Source organism: Hypomesus transpacificus, chromosome 17 (genome assembly GCF_021917145.1).
Source record: "Hypomesus transpacificus isolate Combined female chromosome 17, fHypTra1, whole genome shotgun sequence".
In the NCBI taxonomy this organism is placed as follows: Eukaryota; Metazoa; Chordata; class Actinopteri; order Osmeriformes; family Osmeridae; genus Hypomesus; species Hypomesus transpacificus.
Window position 1 is genome coordinate 3359168 of NC_061076.1, and position 25203 is coordinate 3384370.

The 25203-nt window shown below is 47.5% G+C and overlaps 1 protein-coding gene across 3 annotated transcripts in view; it reads left to right on the forward strand.

Annotated features, from left to right (window-relative positions):
* The first annotated feature begins 10289 nt into the window (after window positions 1-10289).
* The window catches only part of plekhh3 (pleckstrin homology, MyTH4 and FERM domain containing H3), a 27789-nt gene continuing 12875 nt past the window's right edge, over window positions 10290-25203 (forward strand). For 2 of the 3 annotated variants that reach the window (XM_047037809.1, XM_047037810.1), the window contains exons 1-3: window positions 10290-10926; window positions 15998-16053; window positions 22892-22986. In XM_047037809.1, the coding sequence (XP_046893765.1) occupies window positions 10789-10926; window positions 15998-16053; window positions 22892-22986 (289 nt within the window). In that variant the 5' untranslated portion in view covers window positions 10290-10788. Of the gene's footprint in view, window positions 10927-15997; window positions 16054-21889; window positions 22473-22891; window positions 22987-25203 lie in introns of those variants that run through there. The other variant, XM_047037811.1, reaches the window with a different exon arrangement.

Genomic DNA, 25203 nt, shown 5'->3' on the forward strand with positions numbered 1-25203 from the left:
GGTAGGATTGAGGCACGGGGATTTGTGGCATGCGTGGTACACTGACCATGAAATAAACGGCTTTGGGATTAAGCTGTGGATTTATGGAACAGCAGTGTCAATGCAGGAGTGAGATTGGATGTCCAGGCCAATGTGGGATTTGCGGTGTTTCAATCAAATCAGATTGGCATTTTGTAAGCTCTGCCAACAGTTGTCTGTAAAATGCTAGACATCATGCCATAATGCTGGACCTTTCGAGAATTAAACTCATTGTCATAGGGGGAAGATACATTTTTTATTATTGATGGAATAATTACCACGGTAAAGTGTATAACACTAATAATGGTTCTTTTGAATGAATATCTCAACAAAGCAAGAAAAGGTCAAAGCGCATGAAATCAAACACTTCCTAATCTGCCATTTTAAATTAAAGATAATCCATGGATTGTACACACACACACACACAATCACACAAAATGAACTACTGCAGCACGTAAGATTAGGGGTTAAACACCAATCTAATCATTGCATTCCTGTGCATCTCTCTTATTATTACAGTGATAACAAGTCTGTCAGTAAGACCTGCTCAGTATGACGCATGATTACAGTACAAGTCAGAAGTTAGGTTCAGATAGCTATTCACATGTATGTTATTAGAGAAGGTAGTTTAGAAGGTATGGGTACTTTCTTGATAAATTAATACATATTGCAGATGTGGGCCTGCAAAAATAGGCATAAGGAAACTTTATTGATTTTATGGAAGTGCACAAATAGAATATTTAAGATAGCCTTGGTTGACTTTTTTCTTAATCTAATGATTAAAAAAATTGACATCCAAATCCAGAACAATCAATGCATGATATTGAATGTTTTATAGATATGTAATGCATGACATAACCACTAGATGTCACTTCAAACCTATGCTGTCCATACTCATCAGTGAATGTCAGTCTCCTTATATCTTCTTGCCCCCTCGCTAGGATCTAATTCATGGGCACATGATGACACAACTGATTTGGAAATAGATGGGCAATGTGAATTCACACTAAGATTACTGGATGCAAACATACACTCTTAGATATAAAATCACTTTTAAGATGGTCCCCTCGCTAGCTCACAAACAAGAACATGTTCTCCTCTCTCATCTCTCTTCCTCTCTCTCTCTCTCTCTCTCTCTCTCTCTCTCTCTCTCTCCCTCTCTCTCTCTCTCTCTCTCTGTCTCTGTCTCTCTCTCTCTCTCTCTCTCTCTCTCTCTCTCCTCTCTCTCTCTCTCTCTCTCTCTCTCTCTCTCTCTCTTCGCTGTCTCTCTCTCCCACTCTCTCTTCTTCCTCTCTCTCTCTTTCTCTCTCTCCTCCTCTTCTCTCTCTCTCTCTCTCTCTCTCTCTCTCTCCTCTCTCTTTCTGTCTCTCTGTCTCTCTCTCTCTCAAACTCCCTCTATTGGCATTCCATCCCGCTTTCTTTTGCAGTCCCTCTCCCTCACAAAGGACACATGCACTACACACACAAACAAACGAGCATAGGTGAAGACCTAGCATATGTTTGTTTCTCACAGGGATTTGGGATCAGATTGTGCGTCTGCCTACCCCCATCAGGGAGTACGTGTATCTTCCATGGTGGTGCCGCTGTAAAAGGCACAGGACACTTGTTGAGGGTTCAAACCACAAAAACACCTACACACAAAAATACCTACACACAAAAACCCAATCGCAAGAAACAGAGATGACGGATCCACAAATGTTCCCAAGAGATTATTTCGCTGATCTGTTACCATGGATGAGTGCTGGCTGTCACGAAGATGGATTGAGGGGAAAAAACGATGTCGTTTGTTAGGGCGAGTAGTTGTTGGTTTATGCCTATACAGTATGTGGTCAAACATAAACAACTGAACTTGCAATAATGAGATAAAAAGACGGAAACTGAGCCTGGATGCCTGTTAGACATCACATGACCCAACGAAGCTCCTCCCCCCCCATCTCTGAGAGCTATTTTCATCCTTGGGCCAACTGAGAATATCAACATCATCAGCCACTTCAGGAGGTTCTGGGGAAAGGAGCACTTCAGACAGAAGCCAGAAGGCCACACACCAGCAGCCTAGTCCACCTGTGGGACCCCCAGGGGAGAGGACCCTTAGTAGGATCCCACCTGTAGACCTCTGCTGCCTCACTGTTAGCTCAACTGCTACGTCCTGGACAGCTGGTACAACAAGATGAGCCTGCGCAAACAAGGGCAGCTTAGAGAGGATACCCCCAGGAAAACAAGCTAGCAAACACAGTGTTGTCAGTTGTATTCTCTACCTTTCACCAATAACCTACTTTCTGTTCAAATTGGTTACAAATAGAGTTGTTTTTCTGTCCACATTTCCTGTAAACGTTTCATGTGCTAGTCTCTGACATTAAAGATGAGTATCGATTAAATGTTGACATCGATGATTGCATTTTTCCAACACATTATTTCCATATACTGTACTACATACATACATTATATACTGTATATATACATCGCCGCGGGAACATATTTTATCAGGGGGGTGCTGGGGGGGGGGGGGGGGGCAATCCAATCCATTTTTCCATTATGATAAGAGCATTAAAATAAGAAATAATTATGGGACAGAAAGAAATCAAGGGACATTTAGAATAGATAAAAATGTGCGATTAATCGCGAGTTAACTATGACATTGATTCGATTAATCGTGATTGAATATTTTAATCGTTAGACAGTATTAATATGTATGTTATACAATGTACTGAGTTGAGGAGGCCCATTGTTCAAGTTACAAAGAACTCATTTGAATTTCCTCAGTTCTCCTTGTTCCAAACTTCCACCAGTTGTGATATGACTTCCTCACCAAGTCCTAATAGATCACCTGACTTAGTGAGAAGGCCATTCTTGGTGATGGGTTCTCTAAAATGAAAAGTTCCTCCTTTGATTGCGCTAATGAAAAGCCAACTTCTCTGGGTCCTCATCTCGTTCTACTGGACTGTGTTAAACGGGCCTGCCCTGACAGAATGACCAGTGACCGAGGAAAAAGAACCCAATGTAGGCCGCATCTTCCTTCCTCTTCTTCTCTTCTTCCTCCATGTCATCATTCAAGTCCTCACAAGTTCGATTCCCGGCCGTGTCAAATGACGTTGTGTCCTTGGGCAAGGCACTTCACCCTACTTGCGTCAGGGAGAATGTCCCTGTACTTACTGTAAGTCGCTCTGGATAAGAGCGTCTGCTAAATGACATTTACATTTATGCATTTAGCAGACGCTTTTATCCAAAGCGACTTCCAAAAGAGAGCTTTACAAAAAGAGCATAGGTCACTAATCATAACATGACTAAATGTAAATGTACTCACATTCATTCATTACAACTGTGTATAAAACGTTCAAACACTTGTAGCCCTCCACCCAGATACATATAGATGCACTGTAAAAAAAACAATATATATATATACACATATAGATTTATAAAAGACACATAGCACACACACTTGTATGAGGGGAACATTGGAGACATGGGCCGATGGCTTCACTAAAGAAAGGAGCACCTGCACTGAGTTTAAACACCAACAGCTGTGGCCTGCTGGAGAGGCATGGTGGTGAGGCGCTTCTGTTCCTAGTGTTTGCAACACACACACACACACAGACACACACACACACAGACACACACACACACACAGTCCCTGCCTGATCCTGTTTCCCCTGTGCAGTAGACAAACCACACATGTTTAGTTTGTCTGTCATGGTTGTTTGCCCATGGTCTTCTCTCTTTTGTTTCCATGTCTTTGCTTCTGTTTGATGTTGAATACTGACTACAGCCATTGACAAAAAGAGGAAAGCCCAGAGTAAATACAAATATATCTTGTAGCTGTTAAGAACTGTGAAGAGCATTTTCCATTTTTGTTTGAACACTGAGTAGAGCTTTAAATTGGAGATGATAACAGATAGTAATAAGAAAGCCTGCTTGCTCTCTCCTTGCATGGTCTATCCAGAATTAGTAAAGAACCTAAACATTGGTACAACTGACCCCCCTTCACACCATGTAACACGCACACACACATTGCCTTCACACACTTGGAATAGTTGGCTCGACATACAAACTCACACACACACTCTACCCCCCTGGAGTTGAGCTGCAGTGAAGTGCTTCTAGCTGCTCTGCCTGTCCCCCTGAGGGAGGAAGGGAGGGAGGGAGGGAGGGAGGGAGGGAGGGAGGGAGGGAGGGAGGGAGGGAGGGAGGGAGGGAGGGAGGGAGGGAGGGAGGGAGGGAGGGGAGGAGGGAGGGAGGGAGGGAGGGAGGGAGGAGGGAGGGAGGGAGGGAGGGAGGGAGGGAGGGAGGGAGGGAGGGAGGGAGGGAGGGAGGGAGGGAGGGAGAGAGGTTTTTCTGGAGTAGCTGCTTTTCTCGGAGCAAGCTTACCAGAAAATGCTAAATATCACTTGGCAAACCATAACTAGTTGTGCTTCTTAGGGGCAGATCTTTTTAAATGTAATACAATGTTATACAGTTATCTGCCAATTATTTATACAGAATGTTGTATTATTAAGAGAAAAGAGAGGGGCTACATAGTTAACTGAGGCAACTGCTATGGTCAACCAATGAAAAATGAGGTAATCATAGAACCAATTTTTGGGGACTCAGAGTTGGAAGTTGTTCTTATCGTTCATGCAATATCAGAGAACAGAATGAGTCTAAAAGCAAACCCATGGTGTGGTGTTAATATAGAGATAGACTGTGTGTGTGTGTTTGCATGTTTTGAGAGGTCAGTAATAAAACACTACCCCAAGCAAGGTTCACCCTTTGTGGTCAAGACTGTTGCTTTTGGAGGTCACAGTGCCTAGCAACAGATGCCTAGCAACAGATTGGATCCAGGCCCCAGAAGAACCTGAGAAAACACACACACACACACACATCACACATGCTCTCCATTCCTTTATCTCACTCTCTCTCACACACACACACACACACACACACATACACACACACACACACACACACACACAAACACACTCTCTTACACACAAACACACAGATGTATACTGCAAACATCAGACACACAGTTGGTGTGATATACACATGATGTGCTTGTGTAAATGACATACTGCACAGTATAATACTGTAATACTGATCTAACTTTGTCCCTTTGCATCTGCTCAAAAAACACAAACACACATGGCCCAGAGACAAACGCTATCATAAACACAAACCGACTCTCATCCACATAGGTGTACCAGAAGTTAAATATGTTCATATTACTGCTAAGAAGCCCTCTTTAAACACAGGAAACTCACATAGGCGACCTTGCAAGAGTGTTTCCACTGGTTCTGGAAAGCTGCTTGACATGTCAACAAATTATTTTTTAGTTTTCTATGGTGACCGCCAATCAAGACATTACTCCCCAGGATACGCAAACAGACTCCAGCATAGAGGTTTAGCTTTTGTGCCTGCATGCAAGCCTCTGTGCATGCTCACATGCACATGCGCTCAGACACACACAATCACAATCAGGTTTGCACACAGGCACACAGGTTGAAATGTTGGCAATGTATCACCAATTCTGTATTCCAAGTACTTTCACACAGTCAGGAAGTTAAAAATAGTTAAAGGACCCTGGCCCTCTGCCCGGCCTGCCTGAAATGTCGATAAGTTATCCTCTCTCCCAAACACTGAGCCGTTTACCCTGCATAAACTCTGCAGAGCCCTGCATGCCCAACATCAAGTTTTACCTTTACCCTCAAACCTTTTTGCTGATTGCTGAGGGTTATCTTTGCAAACTGTGAGCAAGTTTGGTTTGCTTGATCATGCACAGAAGAATAACAATGCAGAAACGTAATCTCCCAAACCTTCTAGTGTTGATTTTCTGTTTGTTGGGGCAAACCTATGGAGAGAGCAGGCAAAGCAACTGTTTTTACCAGCAGGGTATGTGCATTCCAAAACCCTTATCATTCCTGGATTTCCTCTTTAACGTGCAAATACCAGGCAATATGAGGGCGTCTGGGCTCTGTCAAACTGCAATGTTTGTTTGGCCAACCAGTTGTTTTGTCTTGTGCCTTTCCCAGCCTCTCATCTGTGCTGTCCTCTTATCCCTTCTCCACCATCTCCTATCTGGCAGGTTTAGGTTCTGCAGGCCCGGGACTATGAAGACCTTCCTGTGCGTTGTTTGGCTTCAGATTCAAAGCTCCGATAACATATCCTCAGCTTTTGTTTCTCCCAGTTAGCTTATCTCGCCTTCATCTCGCTGAGAATAATAATAGAAAACCATGCAAAACTGTGCTATGTAACTGCGAACAGTGAAGATACAGTTGACTGGTGTTCCCTTTTACTTCTGTTATAATGTCATATTCAATCTAGAATACACACAAAAGTAATAACTCTGACAGCATCATTTCAGAGGGGGAGTGTCATATTTATTAGTATTGCAATTCCATGAACTGTCAGCACAGCCTCCACATCCTAGTACATAGCTTCGTCTCAGAGCTAGCAGATGAGGTCAGATAGTTTATGTTCCTTGACAATCACTTGTGAGGTCCCGACCTTCCTGTGTTTTAGTGTTTGGAGAGTGAGGTACCAGAATAGCCGGTCAGTTAGTGTACACTTTGCCAGCCACAGCCTCACCTTCTGGGGGCATTTAACAGCAGCCTGGCAAAACAGCCAAATATCTCATTTGCTTACATAGTCTTACTCAACAAAACAATGAAACACTTCAGCAACATAACACACAAGCAAACACTCCCTTTATCCTTAGGGCTAGATAGAGTGGTGGAGTAGGTTGGTGCGGCAAACGGGTCCAGAGCTTGGTGTATTGGTGTGGCAGAACAGAATAGTGAGGGTTATTAATATAATCATGGTGCCAGGGACGGAGTGGAGGGTTAACTGGGGTGAGAGGGTCAGAAGTTGAAGCTGAGAATGTTTTCCCCTGCCTGCCCTGTCCCTGACACCAGCCTCTCTGCCACATGGTTCTGAGGAACAGATGTGATCACAACCATGGTTAAAAACACCACCAGTCAGTGTCACTGATACCGGTACACACAGTCCTTATGGAAGGGTAGAATACGAAGAATCATAGGACCTACACCTGAACCTTCACCTTTAGCGTGATATCAAGTTTTATTTGACCGTTCTAAATGGGCAAAACAACTTTTTGAATATCTAACACAACAAAACATCACCTAAAATTGTATAATTGATTCAATGATCCGTCTCCTGTCGAAAAGGTTCCTACCATTGTAAGGCCAGTGCTCAGTCACTCTGTCAGATATTATCCTCTCACGGTGTAGCTGGTTTTTTTTCTTGGAGCTTCAGGTTAAGCACTGTGGGTGAAGGGCTCTGAGGCAGTACTATCCCATTACATGGACCACTGGCTGCTTAACAACAGTCCTATGTTGGCTAACACATACCCTGAAGCTCCTTCAGACATGCAGAGAGTGAGGTGGAGGGTGGAGGGTGGAGGGAGAGAGGGTTATGCCCATTGCTTTACTTAGGGAGGATGTCCTGTCTGAGACTAGGCTGTAAGGTCAGCAGGGTAAGCAGCTGTCCTGAATACTTATTTCAGAGAATTCAGGGGAACTCTAATCTTTGACCTGGGACTAGACCCATGAAGGGATAACTGTAGCTATCTAGGAACAGATGTCCTGCCTTACAAAACCTCCTTTTTATAGCATGTCAAATAGAAGACACTCACTTTTACATGCATAGGTTATATTATATAGGATAAATTATGTATATAAGATATATTTGTCTTTCTATATATAGGATACAACATGTTAACATTGCCTGTTTAATGCTCGGAACAAGACCACAACCCAAACATCAGAATATCAACTTCCTTAGCTGAATTTGAGATCTATATATACACCAAAGTTGATAATCAATCCAGTTCCCCCATATAGGAAGGAGCCCTGTGGTAGTTCAGGCTGTAAGAGGATCCTGTTGAGGTGAGCTGGTGCGTAGACCGACTGTTAACACAGGCCCTGCTCTGTGTCCTGTCAGCTTGACATGTGTGACCTGCGTCTATTCTACGTCTCCCTTGGAAACTTCCATAACGCCAATGTCAACAAACGTACCAGAGAGACAGAGGTGGCAGACAGGAAGTGGGCGTGGTCATTCCAAAAGAAAGGGTCAGAAGCCTTTTTTCTATGTATTAATACCCCTCCAGAGAGGAAGCAGAGAGGAAGAGCCAAAAAGAATATTTCTGTCTCCTTGCAAACCATCCAGAGTCTTTCTTCAGAAGATGGCGGACAAGTAAGTGCAGGTAACACAGCACACCACCACAAAGCAGCAGCACCCCAACATCACCTCCGAGGCCCTGGACCCTATTGTCATCTCTCCCCTCTAGCCGGGATGGGGGGGGGGGGGGGGGGGAGCCTGGCTGCTCTGTGTTTGCACTGAGAGGCCCTACCAACCCCCCGCCCCCGCCCCCCACCCCCCGCCCCCTCTCAACCACCACCTTGATCCGAAGCCTCAGCCTGACACGCTGTATCAAGTTAGCCAGTGTGTGTGTGTGTGTGTGTGTGTGTGTGTGTGTGTGTGTGTGTGTGTGTGTGCGCCTGTGCGCTAATACAGAATCATGTGTCAACTCCTGGAAACTGAAAGGGGGGAGGAAAGGGGCCATGTGAAGGAGAGGGAAAGTGGGAAAGAGCAAGACTGAGGGGGAGCGGGCTGGAAGAGGATAGAAGACTTCAACCACAGAGCTTGTTTGGGGAGAGATTATCAGTCTTGTGAGTATTTCAATTCTCTGGACGCTCCTCTTTCGCCAAACAATAAAAAGCAGACAATCTTTGAAGTCCAATGACGAACGAGTACCATAATGATAACCGTGTGCCTTTTTTTTTTTTTTGTCAAACTTCTGTTCTCGGAAACCAAATATGGATCAAGGGCTTTTCTCTCTTACTCAGTTTTAATGTACTGGCGTGGGCTGAGTGAGTGAGTTCTAAAAATAAAACACATGCTCCTGCAGGTCTGTGTAAAAAGGGCCTGCAGTGTATTGTTTTGGGTGATGGGGGCTGGGCTGGGCATTTAAGCCAAGAAGGGAACTACAGTCACAGGGCTGTGGACGCTTCTTTCCAGACATGAACCACACATAAAGCAACCACGCTACTGTATACGTGAACGCGCACATCTTCACGCGTAATGATTACGCAAACAACATCCATTGTGTGTCTAACTGTGGTTTGTAGTACAGTTGTAGTCCCTTGTGTCTCCTCCTGCTCCAGTCGGTCTGAGTTCGGCTCAACATGACCTGGGGGGCTGTGGGGGTGCTGATGGGCCATGACACTGAGCAAATTCCAGCGGAACAAGGACATCCAGAGACTCTATTGAGCTGTACATACTGAGAGTTCATCTTCCAGAGCTTGCAGGCCTATACGGTTGAGTGTGTGGGAAATTATGAGTGTGTGCGTGTGTGACAGGCCCTACTGTAAGCCCAGCATGCGTTTGTGTACAGATTGTGTGCTGCTAATTCTAGTAGAGACTTCTAGACTTTGAACCTCAGACAAGAAAGGTAGAGAATGAACTAAGGAAAACACATGATGCTTGGAAAGGAATGGGTTAAGGCTGACTGTGAATGCGTGGGGGGAGTTTGTACAGAGCATAGCAGGGGAAATGAAGGCATATTAAGGAGAAATGAGCGCGAGTGCCGAGGGGTCCAGAGAGATATCACGTGTCTGGATTTAGCACCATCTCCCCTGTCCCCTACCCCCGCACCTTTACAGAGTGTTCAGCAAAGGGGAAGAGGGAAGGTGGGGGAGGAGAAGAGCGTGTGCAAGTGGGGGTGAGGGAAGATAAGTGTATGTGTGTGTATGTGTGTGAGACAGAATGACAGTGCAAGAAAGAACCTTGCATGCTTGGTGGTTCAGGGTTATATACGAAAGAGGTGTTTGTCAGCAAAGAAATACGGTCATTTAATACGTCTGTGAGTGTGTTAGTGTGACAGATAATCTACAGATTTTTCGAAATTGCTTTCCACTCACCGTTTCGGTTTTCAAACACAACATTGTAAGGTCTGAAACAAAGTAACAGTGATTTGCTTGTAAGCATATGGTAAAACAGTTTGTTACACCTAAACAATATTTTTTTTACGATATATGATTTAAAGGTGCTTATCAGTTTATCGAGCATTCACTGCATCGACGGGATAAAGTGCCGTGTTCTTGGTTGCTTTGTAAATATTCATAATAGAACAAATAATTTTCTATTCTGTCAGCGAATGGGGCGTTTAGCCTTGCGTGACGTTCTTGGGCGTGTGCGCTTTCAGCCGGTTAGATCTCGCATTTGACATGAGGGGGCGGCTTGCTCCGCCCATTCAACACAGTCTGCACGCTTGACGCTTTTGTTACAACTGTAGTAGCCTAGTCAGTTGAATTCGCCTGTGGATATAGCCTACGTTCGACATGCGAAAAGAGCGACTTCTTGACTAACTAGAACAATAATAGCTACTGGCTTTCTTATTTCATATTTGCAATTTACTTTACTTTTGGGATCATGTGCCTGCGTATCTTACCAAGAGAAAGTTGTTCTTGGGCTACCTAGTGTGCACAACTGCGCTTGCCAGGTGTCGGGAAGAGGAGTCATCATTTGGACCTGAAGTTCTGGATTCTTGCACGAACTTTTGGATTGATTGAGATTCAAAGGGTAGTTTGCCATTGGCCCTGAGTGAGCTCCATCCCTCTCCTGTCTGGAAGCCTATGGAGAGGAGAGCGTCCTGCATGGTCTTATCCTCACGCAACTTCGGGTTCGAGTCGTTTTACCATCTTACCCCCTGACCCAGACAGTGTGAATGTTGACTTCACAACCAGGATAATAGAAAACGACCAACTTTCCCCAATTTGAATGCCTTTGCAAGGGTTTTGCTGGTTTTTGTGCTGCAGGCAGGGCTTTAATTTGCTCGGACGGGACTATGGGGAGAAAGAAGAGGAAGAATCTTTTGAATTGCGCAACAAAGACGACTTGACTTCCACCAATGGACGGGTAATAGAAAGCTATTTAATTTCCCAATTTCTTTAAGATATGATGATTTGCAGAAAACATAATTTTGGTCCATGTCGATGCAATATTTAGTAGTTGATGATTCATCATTGCATAATATTTTTTATTTAAGTCATGGGCGGCATGGGTATCATTCCCACCAGACACTTTCCCATATGTCTATGCAAAGTATAACCGTAGAATGAGTTCCATGATAAAACCAGTGATGTTCATGGAGGAAACATAGTCACTAGGAGTAAGGCCTGAGCCGCTGTGCCGAGATAAGAGGTTGAGTCGGGTTACCCATATTTTGAAGTGTCACTGCCTTGCTGACTTTGCAGTTTCCTCCTCTCCATCTGGAGATCTTGAATGTGTCAGGTCACTCGTATTATTACAGAAATGCAGCGAATACAGATCAAAGACGTGTTTGAGGCCATTTAGGTATTAACATATTGTAGGACAGCCTGCTCTCAGTCAGGGCAACGTTGAGCAATCCCACGGTATGATGCAAGCCCAGCGTTGTATTGAATAGAATCGATCCTGTGTGTTTGGCCATCGTCCACTCAATCGCAAACAAGACTGTACTGGCCTTGTCTTCTCTGTAACGTTAGTCATCTGATCAGGCACAGAGGGTTCAACATTGTCCACACACTTCTGAAGGGGTCATTGTTGTTGTGATTTGAGGTAACTTCTTTGTAGGACCCGATGTACGTGTACTCAATGTGAAATTAACCTTACACTTATCAAAGTAGTCCTCTTAGCACACATGTATAGAGCCCATAACTGGGTGGTCATTTTATATTATAACTACTCATTTTTTTCCACTGTGTCAGTTATAATTGGGTATTTAGGCCATTCTTTTTGACAAGTAACTTTAGCCACAAAATTAAGATAACCTAATCTAAAACACCTTCAGATTACACTGACAGTAGATTAGAGGACCATGCAGGCTCTGTCACACACAAGATCATAACTACATGAAAACAATATATTGTACAGCTTTTTTTTATAGACTACGCCTAACCCCTTCTTTTTTGGGAGCGGAATTGTACCTGGTACATTTCATGAAACGTCTTGTATAGTGACAGGCAAGTCAGGGCCTCTTACCGCCAGCCTACTAGGCTGGCGGTAAGAGGAACATCTGGTGTTCAGGGCGATCCTGGTAGGTGTCGGTGAACAGTGAAGTTGTTATTGTTGGCAAACACCCTAGTCTTCATCATTAGAGCATCTGTGTGGCAGTGGTGGCTAACCCATTCCTCCCTCCTGCCCAGCCAAGCCCTCTATCTTAAATCAATAAAAGATTCTAATAGAATGCCTCAGCATAGAAGGCTGTAATAAGCTACAAGCAGTTTTTTTTACACCCACCCTCCCTAAATATGTAGCTAGATGGTCATCTGACCTCAATCACACTGACACCCAGAGCCCCAGGGTACAGAAGCTGCCATCTGACCTCTGCCTTTGCCTTCTTACCTTTGCTCATTTTTCTCTTTTACCTTCCACTAATTGTCCTTTTTTTAAGGATCATTTCGGATAAGTGCCTTCTCATGTTTTACTGTGTGCTAATTCCTCCATTGTAAAAGTGGTCTACTTCCCCCAGAAGACGAATGTAATAGACTTGTAATTGAATAATTGAGTTATTGACCTGCCAAAGGTCATTGCGTGGTCACACCTTCCTTTAAAGACCCACTGTATCTGCATCTTCTAACGACGGCACGGGATGTCTGTTCCTGAGGATATTGATTATTGGTTTCCTGCCTGCCACGAATCTTGTTTCCTCCTGAACCGTGCAATTGATGTGTGCTGGATATCCTACTCCAGTCAATACTCCCATGCTGATCCCAATAATTTTAGGCTTTAGCTGACCCAGACTAAGCTGACAGGCTGGCACCATTAGGGAATGCTGCTTTCCTCGCCCTCTGGGATTGACACTACAGTGTGTAGGCTAGCTGTCCACTGTCAGTTGTGGTTTGGGGTTGGATTCTGAGATTAGGGAAGAAGGGGGTTCTGGTTCTAGGGTGAGTCCTAGGGAATGCCCCGCAGGGAACTTCCACTGTTTACCCAGAGTCCTCTATTACGTTCACTGTTGGACAAGCCACACTCGGGGCCTCCTAGACCTCCCGTGTGTGTGTGTTTTGGACCGTCTTTCCTGAAACGTCCATTAAGTGTGCCCTACTCTTGCCAGGTATGACCGCAGTAACCCTCAAGCTTGGTGGAGTCTCCCCCCCCCCCCCCCCCCGCCCAGACAAGGCCCATCTAAAATCCTCACCACGATCTCCAACGTCGCTTTCCTTCTCGCTGCCAGAGAGGAGCTGTGATGCGTAGCGACCATAATACCGAAGCCCTTGGTCAGACACTGTGCCCAGCCTGAGCCGTCTCTGAGGTCGGAACCATGAGTCAGTTCTGACGCTTGAACAGGCTTGGCTGTGGGAGTGCAGGCTGCCAGAGCTAGTTCAGAACCTTTCCTTGCATGTTTACCATCCTGATTCAAAGAAACGGCTCACCAACAGCTGCCCAAACAGCCAGGCTGAGCTGAATGCCTCCAGTGTTAGGACAGTGGGGCACACATTTTGGGAGAGGACATCAGTCATTCTCTATTTTCCATGTTTCCAGTGAAACTGCCTGTTGCAATTGTCAACTTGCGCTTGCAATCGGGCAAAGCGCCCGCCCCAAAGCTGCCAGTGTAAAGTGCCGCAACGCATCCTGTTACCGGGAACACATGGACACAGTCTTGGCATGTAGAAAGGGTGTCCCATTAGCTGGCAACTCCTCCTGCACCTTCAGAGATGTCACAGTTCCCTGGTTTATATTTGGTTTCCGTTGCCTCCCCACCTCCTAGGCCCGCACTTCTGATGTTCATGCCAGATTTGGCAGAGCCCTCGCGTTTCCTGCTGGTTACTCAGCCTCCAAGGAGAGCGGAGCAGAGCGGAGCAGAGCGGAGGGGGGCGGAAGTGAGCCATGGTGCTAACTCATCCCGGCCTCTCTCTCCTTGTTGCCCAGTTCCAGTCTGGGTGATTCATTCTGTGCCTGTCTAGCGGGAACATAGATGTGCCAGGACTCTGAACTGCACGTTATACCTATTCCTTCATCCCTGTTCTCTTTGTGTCTCACTATTGGGAGGACATAGTATAGAGAGTTTTTTACTCTGATGTCGTCTCCTGTTGATGTAGTCAGATTTGTCTCAGGAAAACTAGGCTGTAGGCTCCAAATCTTCATAGTTGGTGTAGCCAAATGCTCTGTTCGTTTCCCCCAGACATTACAGTCTGTTCTAGGCCTGTATGCCTATTGGGGTGGGGTCAGTCTGTGGAACGATGACTTGCAGAGGCAGAACCACACTGCCTGGATCGCTTTATGACATCATCTGGCCATTCCTGCCAGACTAGTAACATTCACAGTATAACTATCCCCTGGTTAAACATTATCCATATCTCCTTATCCACACCTATTTTAACCTCTCTGGTGGCCTCTAGGTCTGCATTTAAACACCCAGAAAAGTCTTAGGGCCTATACTGTAAATGTATAGTTAAAAGGGCTTATAGGGTTTTCTTTTTCTTATATTTAAACATTGATAAATGCATGCTGCCTCTGTGCTTAGCCGGTCCTATACTTAGCCAGCCTAGTAGTAAAGTGTGGTGTAGCAACAGACTGAGGGGCCCAGTTCTGACCTGGATAGTGTTTCAGTTGGACCAGAACCCCAGGCTGGGCTATGCAGGGTAGGGTCAGCCGCAGGGCCCCTTGGCTCAAGGCTGTGGTTCCCAGAAGCAACAACACAGGCCACAGTGGAACACAGGCCCAAGTCTGATGTCTGATGAGGTTTTCCAAGGTCAGGTCAGAGATCCTGGGGCCCCTCCGCACGCAGTGAAAGGAAACCTCCTCCCCATCTTCTGCTGTACAGGGACGTCTGTCTGTAGTCTGTTGACGCACCCAGCCCGTATCCTTAAGAAGTGTCGTGAGAGACTGGGACTAGTGTTACTCAGCACATTAATTCAATTGAAATAATCTGGACAGACAGAAACCGTTTTTTCAGACACGGATTAGTCCGTGTTTAATGGTGAATCTCCATTTCAAGTCAATTCTAATACATGGACAAACTTAATCCCTATCTGTGGAACTGGCCCTTGTACGTTTTGATCCATGCCAAGCTGTTCCTTTCTCACACAACAGTCTGATATCTGTGTACGGTTACACAACCATGTCTCACCCTGCATGCCAGGCACAGGGGAAAAAAAGTTTAATCAAATGTGCAGACAGCTCTCCAACAGGAGGAAGAAGAATATGTATGTATGTAGCCTAACTGGTCCCTCATTGTGAGTTTCCAGAAGGAATACCTCTATTCTAATCATCCCTCCTGTAAAACAGGTCCAAGATTTATGGCCTAGCCTGTGTGCAGCATGTCTGTCATTCTTTGTTTTCTCTGTTTGAGGCCTACTGCTAACTCTCAGTCCACCGGGGCAGCAGCTGCGGTCATAATGTCACAGCTTGAAAGTGACACATTTGCTGGTGTTTGCGATGAACATTTTCGTGTTAATAATAATAATAATAATACTAATACTCAACCAAAGTGTGATACAACAAACCCCAAATATGTTTGGCGTATGAGCTTTAACAGCACAGACAAAGAACACCACAGTGTCCTATTGGTGTATCAGTTAAGAAAGAGCAGGGCTATTTTTATATAATTTTCACTGAAATTAGGCTGCTGGATGTGAAGAAAGGGGTTTTGGGGTTAGCTTGGAGCGGCATATTATGTGTGTGTGTGTGTGTGAGCTTGGGGGGAGGAGGGAAGGGGGGGGGGCACAAAAGAATCCTCTGTTCCTGTTAAATGAGCCTGTTTTGCAATATTTCTCCCTGCTAACCCACCCTTGCAAGTGACAGGCAGGCAGTAGCAGAGGTACCATGACTGGCAGCCTCTGCTGCTGCTCTCTGGACTGGAGGAGGGCGCTGAGGGCAAACCTTTGTGTCACACAGCCTTCTAGCCCACCCTGGGGACATGGTGGAGAGGCTTCTACTAATGTAGGCAGGTTGGCGTCTTTTGCCATGGTGCATTCACTTATATGGTGTTTCTTTGCGTCGACAGGGCCCTCACGATGTGATTCTTGCTCAGCCCGCGCGCACAAGCAATGGCACGAATGGGTGAGTACAAAAAAGAAATTGCTTTTAGGAAGTATGTGTTCCATGTTTTAAATCTGAAGTTCCCCCGAACTCTGTACTGTAGGCAGGCAGTACCACAGTTGCAAATCCAGCCCATCTTTCACTTCCTGATCAACATCACAGTAGTCTCATGGGTCTTTCTCACCACAAGACTCTGACCACATGCAGAAACGCACACAGGCACACACCCACACACACTGCCAGTGTTTCCTGATTCTCAGGACGAGTGTCATCAAGGAGACACGGTGACTCTCCCTGCAGGAAGACAAGACAAACACACTGCCACACAGCCTGCCTGAAGTCCATTAGCCACAATTGTACAGTAGTGGATGTGTGTGTGGGGGGGTTGGGATTTGATAGTAGACCTCAGGCTGGGGTATCAGTTCCTAGCACAAAGCACATCTTGATCAGAATTTGTTTTATTTGCCATGTAAGTTAACACAAACAAGGAATTTACTGTGGCAGGAAGGTGCATACAATAAACCTATACGGAAATACGGAAACATCCGGATTTATACAAGGCAACAAGTGAATGCCAGTAACGACTGCCTGACAAGAGCACGGTCCAAACAGGTGAAAGGAGTAGAGGCAGGGGGTGGAGAGGCTCCATGAAGCCTGCCGGCAGAAAGGATGTACAGTCTGCTGAGAAGAAAGGACGTTGGACTGGGTGACTCAGTTTTAATTGAGGGAACACACCCTGGAGGCCATTATCCAAGGTGTGTGTAGGTGTCTGTGTCAGTCATTAGCGATCACCTCCACAGAAAGCAGAGGAACAGCCTTGGGGCTGTCGCGTGTGATTTATGACTGGTTTTGGAGGGGATGTGTTAGGAGAATTAGGGAGTTTGATTTAAGAGAGTAAGATATAATAGCGATAAGAGATGGTACGGTAACCTACTGAAGATATAGACTGACCTTTCCTATTGAAGGCTCTGTGAAGGATTATGGAATGGTTTTGCACTGGCGTGTTTTTCTCTAAACCAAATGAACGAATTAACAAATTCACAGCTGGGTTAAACCAGGTCTGCCAGAGCTATGTCTGCCTGCCACTCACATGCTGCTGTCTGAAGTCACACCTTCCTGGTGTGAAAGTGCTCATCATCCAACTCTCAGACAAGAGCCTCCTGCACGCACTTGTATCTGCCTTAGAGGCACCCCCGCCCCCCCATCCCCTCTCCATCTCTCCACCCCACTGGCCCCAACTCCATTTTCCTGTTTGAGTTCAGCTCAGGAGTCACTGATTGTCTGCTATTCCTTTACAAGCTTGGCAGGCAGCAGCCAGAGAGGTGAGTGGCATGCGGCACGGCCCACAGGACTAGCAGACTCCAGCGGATCCAGCCAGGACTTCCTCTTCTGTCTCTTAGGGTTCTTTTTGTAGTTCTTTCCGTTTTTTTTTGCTTCTTCCTTGACAAACGAGACTTCCTCTTTGTCAAAAATATGGTAGGGGATTCACGACCACACTAGCCATAAGGGTTTGTGTGTGTGCGTTGGTCATTGTGTGTGTGTGTTTGTGATGAGTGTCCATCTGTTTATCTACTGCCAAGGCACCTTCTATCAGCATTCTGTACTTATGACATTCCCCAAGTTAATAGTTGAATTGCAAGTGTCAAGATAATAAGATACTTGTATAGTAGCATTGCCTAATAGATAGGCCATTCTGCTCCTAACATTAATCTCCAGCTTATGCAGTCCCACACTCTCAAATTCCCCAAAAATGTGTACTTCCTGTCCTCTCTCTCCCCAGTGCCCCACTGAATACAAGGTTTTGCTCTCCCCTCTCTGCTTAGTTCAGAATTCCTTGGCAGTGGTCTTGAGTAAACAGCGTATTTTTAGCTGGGAGGTCATATAGGCCCACTCTTAATCACCACATTCCCATTTTCCCACCAGCCCGGTCTGCAGAGGCCCAGTGTGAGGCAGAGGCCCAGTGTGAGGCAGAGGCCCAGTGTGAGGCAGAGGCCCAGAGTGAGGCAGAGGCCTAGTGTGAGGCAGAGGCCTAGTGTGAGGCAGAAGCCCAGTGTGAGGCAGAGGCCCAGTGTGAGGCAAGAGGCCCAGTGTGAGGCAGAGGCCCAGTGTGAGGCAGAGGCCTAGTGTGAGGCAGAGGCCCAGTGTGAGGCAGAGGCCCAGTGTGAGGCAGTGGACCAGTGTGAGGCAGAGGCCCAGTGTGAGGCAGAAGCCCAGTGTGAGGCAGAGGCCCACTGTGAGGCAGAGGCCCAGTGTGAGGCAGAGGCCCAGTGTGAGGCAGAGGCCCAGTGTGAGGCAGAAGCCCAGTGTGAGGCAGAGGCCCAGTGTGAGGCAGGTTGTTGGGGCAGGAGACGTGCTCCTGCAGATGGATGGATCACATGGCGTCTGCAGTTAATGCATCCCTCATGTTTCAAGTCTCCCCAGAGACTTGTGTCTGTCCTACAAGACTGTGTTGTGACAATTGCTCATGTGTTTGTTCAGATGTGTTATAAAAGCTTGGGTATCTTGCCTTGCTGTCATTTTTGTATATGAGCCATGCAGAAAGCTGGGAGTCAAAGACCTCTTTTTGAGCTTTGTGTGATGCATTTTACAGACCGGCTTTTGACCCTCCAGATCACAAATCTCAACTCCCCGTGTCATTTCCTGTGCTGGTCAAAGAGAACTCTGGCTGTGAGGGGGAGGGAAGGAGGACCTGGCAACGCTGTCGATCCGTCATGAGGACACACTATACGCTGGAGTGTTTTTTTTTTTTTTTTTTTTTCACCGTCCAGTTTGAAGCACGGGTCGTCCAAGCCCGAGAGCAAGGGCACCGAGTGGTTTTCTGATTTTAATTAACCTCTCAGTACTTTTGACCCCGGACGGAAATCGATTGATCACACTGTAGGCCACACTGGCATCTGTCTGTGTGCGTTGTGCCTTTCTGTCTGTCTTGTGTGTCTGTGCTATCCTTAATGTCTGTCCTGTGTGTCTGTGCTATCCTTAATGTCTGTCCTGTCTGCGTATTGTCTGTCTGTCAATAGCAGGTCAGTCTGTCAACATGGAGTATATGAATATAGACTGTTTGCTGTACATAAATGTCATTTGTTAGATTGTCAGCCTTTTGTTTCCTTTGCGGTAGGGAGCTTATTAGATGTCACATATTGTGAAATTTTCTAAGTACACCACAGACAGTGTGGTGAAGGTGACAATCATCAGGGTTATATCATTCATTTAGGAGTTTTATTGGTTCCTTTTTCTCTTCTGCTAAGTGAACACACGCACACACACACGCTATACAAGCTGTGGCCTGCAAAATGAACAAATCGACACACAAACGGAGATAAAGACATGTATTTTGAGATTCTGTATCAGGGTTATTTAAAATCTCCCACAGTCCTCATTTCCTCTATACCCCATCACTGCCCTTACTTCAGTTTCTGGCACATCCCTTGCCTCTCGCTTTTTACCTCTCTCGTGTCATTTTTCCTCTCTTTTTCTTTGTTAGGTTCCCGTTTATGTGGAGCAAACAGATGGTTCTGTTTAGCAAGCTTGTGTTACACTGTGGTGAGACCGAGGGAGAGAGAGCAAGAGATTGAAAGAGAGAGATTTAGGCAGAAGGACACTAGTGGCATCTGGGCTACAGAAGTTTTCCATGTGTTCTCTTTCACTTCCGTAAACAAAGCATCTCGAGGGTGTTTTCCCCCCCCCATCTCCATTGTCAGCCTTTGCCCCTAGAACTACACTCCGTATGAAATCAGCTTCTCGAAACATCAAAAACATGTGCCCCATGCCATGACCACAGTTTCAGGTTTCCTAAAACGTACGCAGTTTAATATCTTATATAAAGAGACGGGTTCTAGAAGAGGAAAAGGTGTTCGGGGTCTGGCCTGTTGCAGGGTCGGGGGGCAGCACTCGCTCTATACCCCCGGCTGTCTAATCCCCGTGTCAAATTGTTTCCTGCTCTCCACAGGAAGTCGGCACGCAAGGCCCCTCCGTCACGGCCTCTGCCGGGGCTTCTGGGAATGCGGGGGCAGGGGGATGGGGGGGCGCTGCTGGACAGCTGTGGAAACTCCAGAGCCTCATATGTCAGTGTGCCAACATGTGTCCCCAGCTGCAGCACAGAACCCCCTCTACCCTCCACCACCCAGCCTTCCACCGGCCCCCACCCCGCCCCCAACCCCTGGGTTTCAAACAACAAGGTTCCAGACTAAGATCTCAAGCCCTTGCTTAAGCACCGAGGTTTACGTGTTAAAACCTCACGATTCATGTAGGTACAGATCAGACGGGAAGAGTTAGTCGTTGTCTGCTAGACTCTCGCCCTCCTGGGAATGTCTCCCAACGTTCTCCGACTCATTGTGAACGCCTCACGGTCCGCGTGGCATTTTGAACAGCGCTGGGACAGCTTCTTCAGTACAGCTTCATCGACCGTCCTTCTCACACAGAGCATCCCAAACCCCCACAGACTGTCGCCCTGTAGCCAGCCCCAGTGGTTCTCATCGTGGTTTTGTCTGAGACGTGACTTTGATGTGGCGCAGCCTGCGCCTGTGTCTACAGTCGTTCACAATAGCAGATTGTGTGGTGGACGCTGAACGGGGCCCGGGGACCCAGATGGCTCCACTGATTTTGCTTAGGGCCCATTGAGTCTGAAGGTCAGGGTTGTTTGGACAGAGAAGGGTCAATAGGAGGGCTGGGGACCGCAGTTACGGCCCTCCCTCCATTTTGTTTGGCCCCTCTCCCCTTTCAACCGTCGCTAACCCTCTTTGAGCCTTCCTGCTTGTCTATAGTACTTCTGTGGGCTCTGTTCTAGCTGATGGTTTGGCTGTCGGCCATCATGTTTTTGAGTGACTAAATGTCAAGGCACAAACCTTACAGAACATTCTTCCTCGGGATTGTCGCTGTCCATACACTCATTTTTATTCCTAGGAGAAGTCTACTTCAGATCCTGGATGCTAGGCCCAGCCTCACACAGTGCTGCTGTAATTTAGGACAGGACCAAAACAAACTTAGGAACTGGTTTGTATTGCTCTTGACAGTTTGGATGTTTGCCTCTTATAGACAATGGGACTGAATGATCCTAGGCTTTGATAGAAAGTCCCTCAACATGCCAGGTCTTACTATTCCCTGGCAGTGGTCTGCCTCTCTATAGATCACACCCCCCCCCCCCCCAGCCCTGACTGTGGTTTGGAGGCTGGCTAGATATAGGCTAGGGCTGTCTGCACGGACCACTGTTTCTGCTACAGGGGTTATTAACAGCCCTCCAAAAAGAGACACACATTTCTTGATGTAGCTGTGTGGGGGGGGGGGTCAGGGGTCAGTGGAGCGCAGGCGGTGCTGGGGGAATGGTGTTGTGGCTCCGGGGCGTAGCGAGAGACCGGTGAACCCGACCGGGACTCCAGTTTGTGACCTCTCTCTTTCTCACATCCAGCTCTCTGATGACGCTGTGTACACGGTCCTTTACATACGCCCACACGCATGCACACAGACTTCCAAACACGCTCACTCACACACACACACACAGACAAACACACAACCACAGCCTGGTATAGAGTTTCCTTGTGTGTCTGGGCTTTAGCTTAAATTAGAGACTGATGCAAATCCACAGGGATCTGCTACTGTCGAGCCGCTTTCCACGCACACACACTTCCATAAACATGCATTCACACTCATGCAGGTGTTGGCAAACTGACATAGGGTTCAGCTAACTGAACTGCAGAAAAGAAAAGAGTATTCTGAGCTGCGTCACGCAATCCTGAAGAAGAATCCCTGTTTCAATTGAGACTCACTGATTGATCCTGCCTTCCGTAAAGAGGAGCTCTTCTGGACCATCTGATCGATACTAGCATTAATCCAGCCATAGTGGCTGGATTAATAGAGTCGGTAACCTGAGGCGGGACCATAGAGTGGGTAACCTGAGGCGGAACAGTACTGTGATGGCAACAGGTACTTTCCTGACCACTGGTGCTGTTTTACAGCAGGGCAACGGAAGGGTTTGTCAACCATACCTTGCATGCTTGTTAGCCTGGAAAACAGAGAAAATAAACTAGTAATTAGTTAAATACATGAGCAGAGATAAACTTTATAAACAATGTAATGGGGTGGAAATGGGCCCTGGCCTGAGATAACAAGTCATCCAAATCATTGCCTGACCAGATGTCTGCAGGGCTCTTGTTTGCAAGGATTGCATGTAGTGGTAGTCTTTACTGTGGCGCTTCAGAAAGAGAGGAGGAAAGAAGATTAAAAAAAAGAGGAAGTGAGCAAGAGATGCTATCAAGTGTAATTTACAGAAGTTGCTTTTGTTTGTTTTTTATGGTCTGACATTGTGACCTCGTGAACTCAGTCTTTCCCTGACTGGTGTGAGCTGGCTGGCTGTGACTCGGCGTCTCTCTGTCACGTTTATTTTCAGTCGCACGCTCGGCCCGCCGGCCAAACCGATAAAGAAGAGACGAGCTGTCCACAGTGGCGTGGTATGTGACGGTGTGCAGCTGGGGTGGGAGGGAGAGGGAGGGAGGGAGGGAGGGAGAGAGAGGGAGAGGGAAGGAGAGAGAGGGAGGGAGGGATAGGGAGAGAGGGAAAGAGAGAGGGAGAGAGAGGGAGAAGCATGAGGAGGAGAGATATTCCCAGCACTTCAGTCTGTCTGTCTGTCTCTCTCCCCTCCCTCTCCAAGGGTAACATAGGGACTCGTTTGCCTGATGTCACTCAAGAGGGTCTCTCAACCCTGTCTCAGAGCCAATGGGGTGTCACAAGGGGGCTAGAGGGTGGCCGGGAAGGGGGTATACTGTCGTGAGGAGAAGCTGGGTTATTTACATTCTCTACTCTGTCTCTCTCTCTGTCCCTCTCTGTCTCTCTCTCTGTCTCTCTCCCTCTGTCTCTCTCTCACACACAGGCATAGTGTGTCAGAGCTTCCTGAAGAGATGAAGAGTCTGATCATAGAGAAGAGTAAGATGGGCTTGGATGAAGACCCAGAGCTGCTGGTCAAAGGTGGGTTTCAACCTCTCTTTATCTCGTATTTCATCATCCCTCCCTCTCTGACTCTGGGCGTCTGCCTGTTACGTTCAGTGAGAGTGCACTACGACAGTGTCCGTCTTTGCCTGTTTTGATGAAGTGTGTGTTTGATGAAGTTAATTAGGAATCGTGAGCCTTCATAACACTGTAGTGCACTAAGTACTCCCTAGACCAACCCCTTCTCTCCCAGCTCCTCGTTGCATGTAATGATGTCAATCAGCATTATTCTGAGTCTATTGCTTCGGAGGAATGATCTCATAGGTTATTCCTGTGCTATTTTCCTGCTACTGAAACAGTGCAGTAAAATGCCAGCCCTTGGATAAGTTACGTCCTGTTTGGGATGGCGGCAGCCTGATCGGCTAATTCTGACAGCAGTTACCATGCACCCCTGGCTAGCGTGACGGAGAGTCTGGGGTCGGGGGGGGGGGGGGTGGGCTTAGAGGGGGGTTATGGGGCACATTCCTTCCCAAACGGAGGACAGCTACTTCCCCTGGGCCCCTTGGGTTGGAGGGAGGAGGTGGTGACGGTGGCGGCTGGGCAGTTGTTGCTCACTCTGCATATCTCATCCCCCCCCCCGCCCCCTCTCCAACACCCCACCCCGACCGTATCCACCACAACAAGGCCCTACCACAAGTTGTGGTGTGCAGGGAGATGTTTTGAAAAGCCCCTCCATTAAGTATGTCCCCTGTGTGGTATGGGTTACTGATGTCCTGGGGTGACAGGGGCCCAGTCTCACCACTCTGCCTGTCTAACACACCACCAGCCCGGCACAGAATTACAGACATCAATGTTGACATTCGTTCACTGCTGATTCGCCTTATTTTAACGTGCTCAAGTCAGTAGTTAATGCCTGTGTAGTTTCTGTTCAATCCAGCCAAACTAGGTCTAAAGATGAATCACCCTTTAAATGCTAAGACCTGCTCAAAACTTTTGGAGATGGAGAGAGAGACTGAGAGAGATACCTACAGAACCCTCAGTGTTTGCTATCCTCTGTGTTTGAGGGGGGCCGGGCTTTGAGGGTCAGAGGTCAGAAATGAAACAAATGAAGGGCGAACCTTGGCCCCCAGGGGAGACATTAGCCAGCCAGAGAGATGGGATCCAGATGGACGGCCATGGGGGGGGGGGGGGTTGGGGGGGGGGGGGGGGGGGGGGGGGGTTGGGGGGGGTCCCCTGACTCTGCTTTTGTTCCCCCCTCCAACCCTCTAATGAGCCTGTGTCTTCATCTTACTGTTTGAAGCTCCTGAAAAGAACGGCTGCAGGATTTCCTGTGTAGGGGACAGTGTCAGGAGCATGCTCTCTAACCCCCCCCTCCTCCTGTAGGGGACAGTGTCAGGAGCATGCTCTCTAACCCCCCGCCCCTCCCCCCCCCCCCCCGCCCCCCCCCCCCCCCCCCCCCCCCCCCCCCCCCCCCGCCTTAGAATCGAATCCATTTCCGTTTTCCTGTTCCTTTTGATGTGGTGACACTGTCTCTCTCTACCCCCCCCCCCCCCCCCCCCCCCCCCCTTCCCCGATGAGATCCAATGTGGAAGCCTCAATCGGGGTGGTGTTTCTCGTGGGTTCAGGGGCCGCCGCTAATATAAAAGAGGCTGGCTGAGAGAGGAAACGTGTCATGAGACTGTAGACCTCCACGCAGCCCACATATGAAAGCCCGCCAGTTTTTAATTTGGGGAATGGAGGGAGTGGGAGTCGTGCATGTGAAGTACCCTGGGAATAACAGGAATGAGGAGGGAGGGGCGGGGGAGGTTGAAAGTAAGGGAAAGACTGAGAGAGCGGGCCGAGGGAAAACGAGGCCGAGTCGACAGGTGGCACGCAGCTTGCTAACCACAGAGGAAGCCGTGACGCGGGCTCTGGCGTCAGAGCCTATCTCAGAAGGTAACTAGCTCAACGTACCGTGCGTTAGCAATGCCAGAACGCGTACGCACACACGGTTGAGGGTTGTGTAAATATGGTGTTTGGGGACAGTAGAAGGTGTCCTGCAGCTGAGGTGTGGAGGGACTGTGGAGACCCTGAACTGGTAGCTCTCGGCTCACTGCCCAGCTTCTCCTGAGCTCGTGGTCTCTCTCTGACCTCTCGTGTGACTGTTCAGCTCTCTCACTGCCTTCCTGCTACACCAGCAACCGTTTTCTCGGTTTGATCCTTCTCTCCCTTTCACTCTCCCTCTCTCCCTCTCTCCCTCCCTCTCCAGCTTTTCAA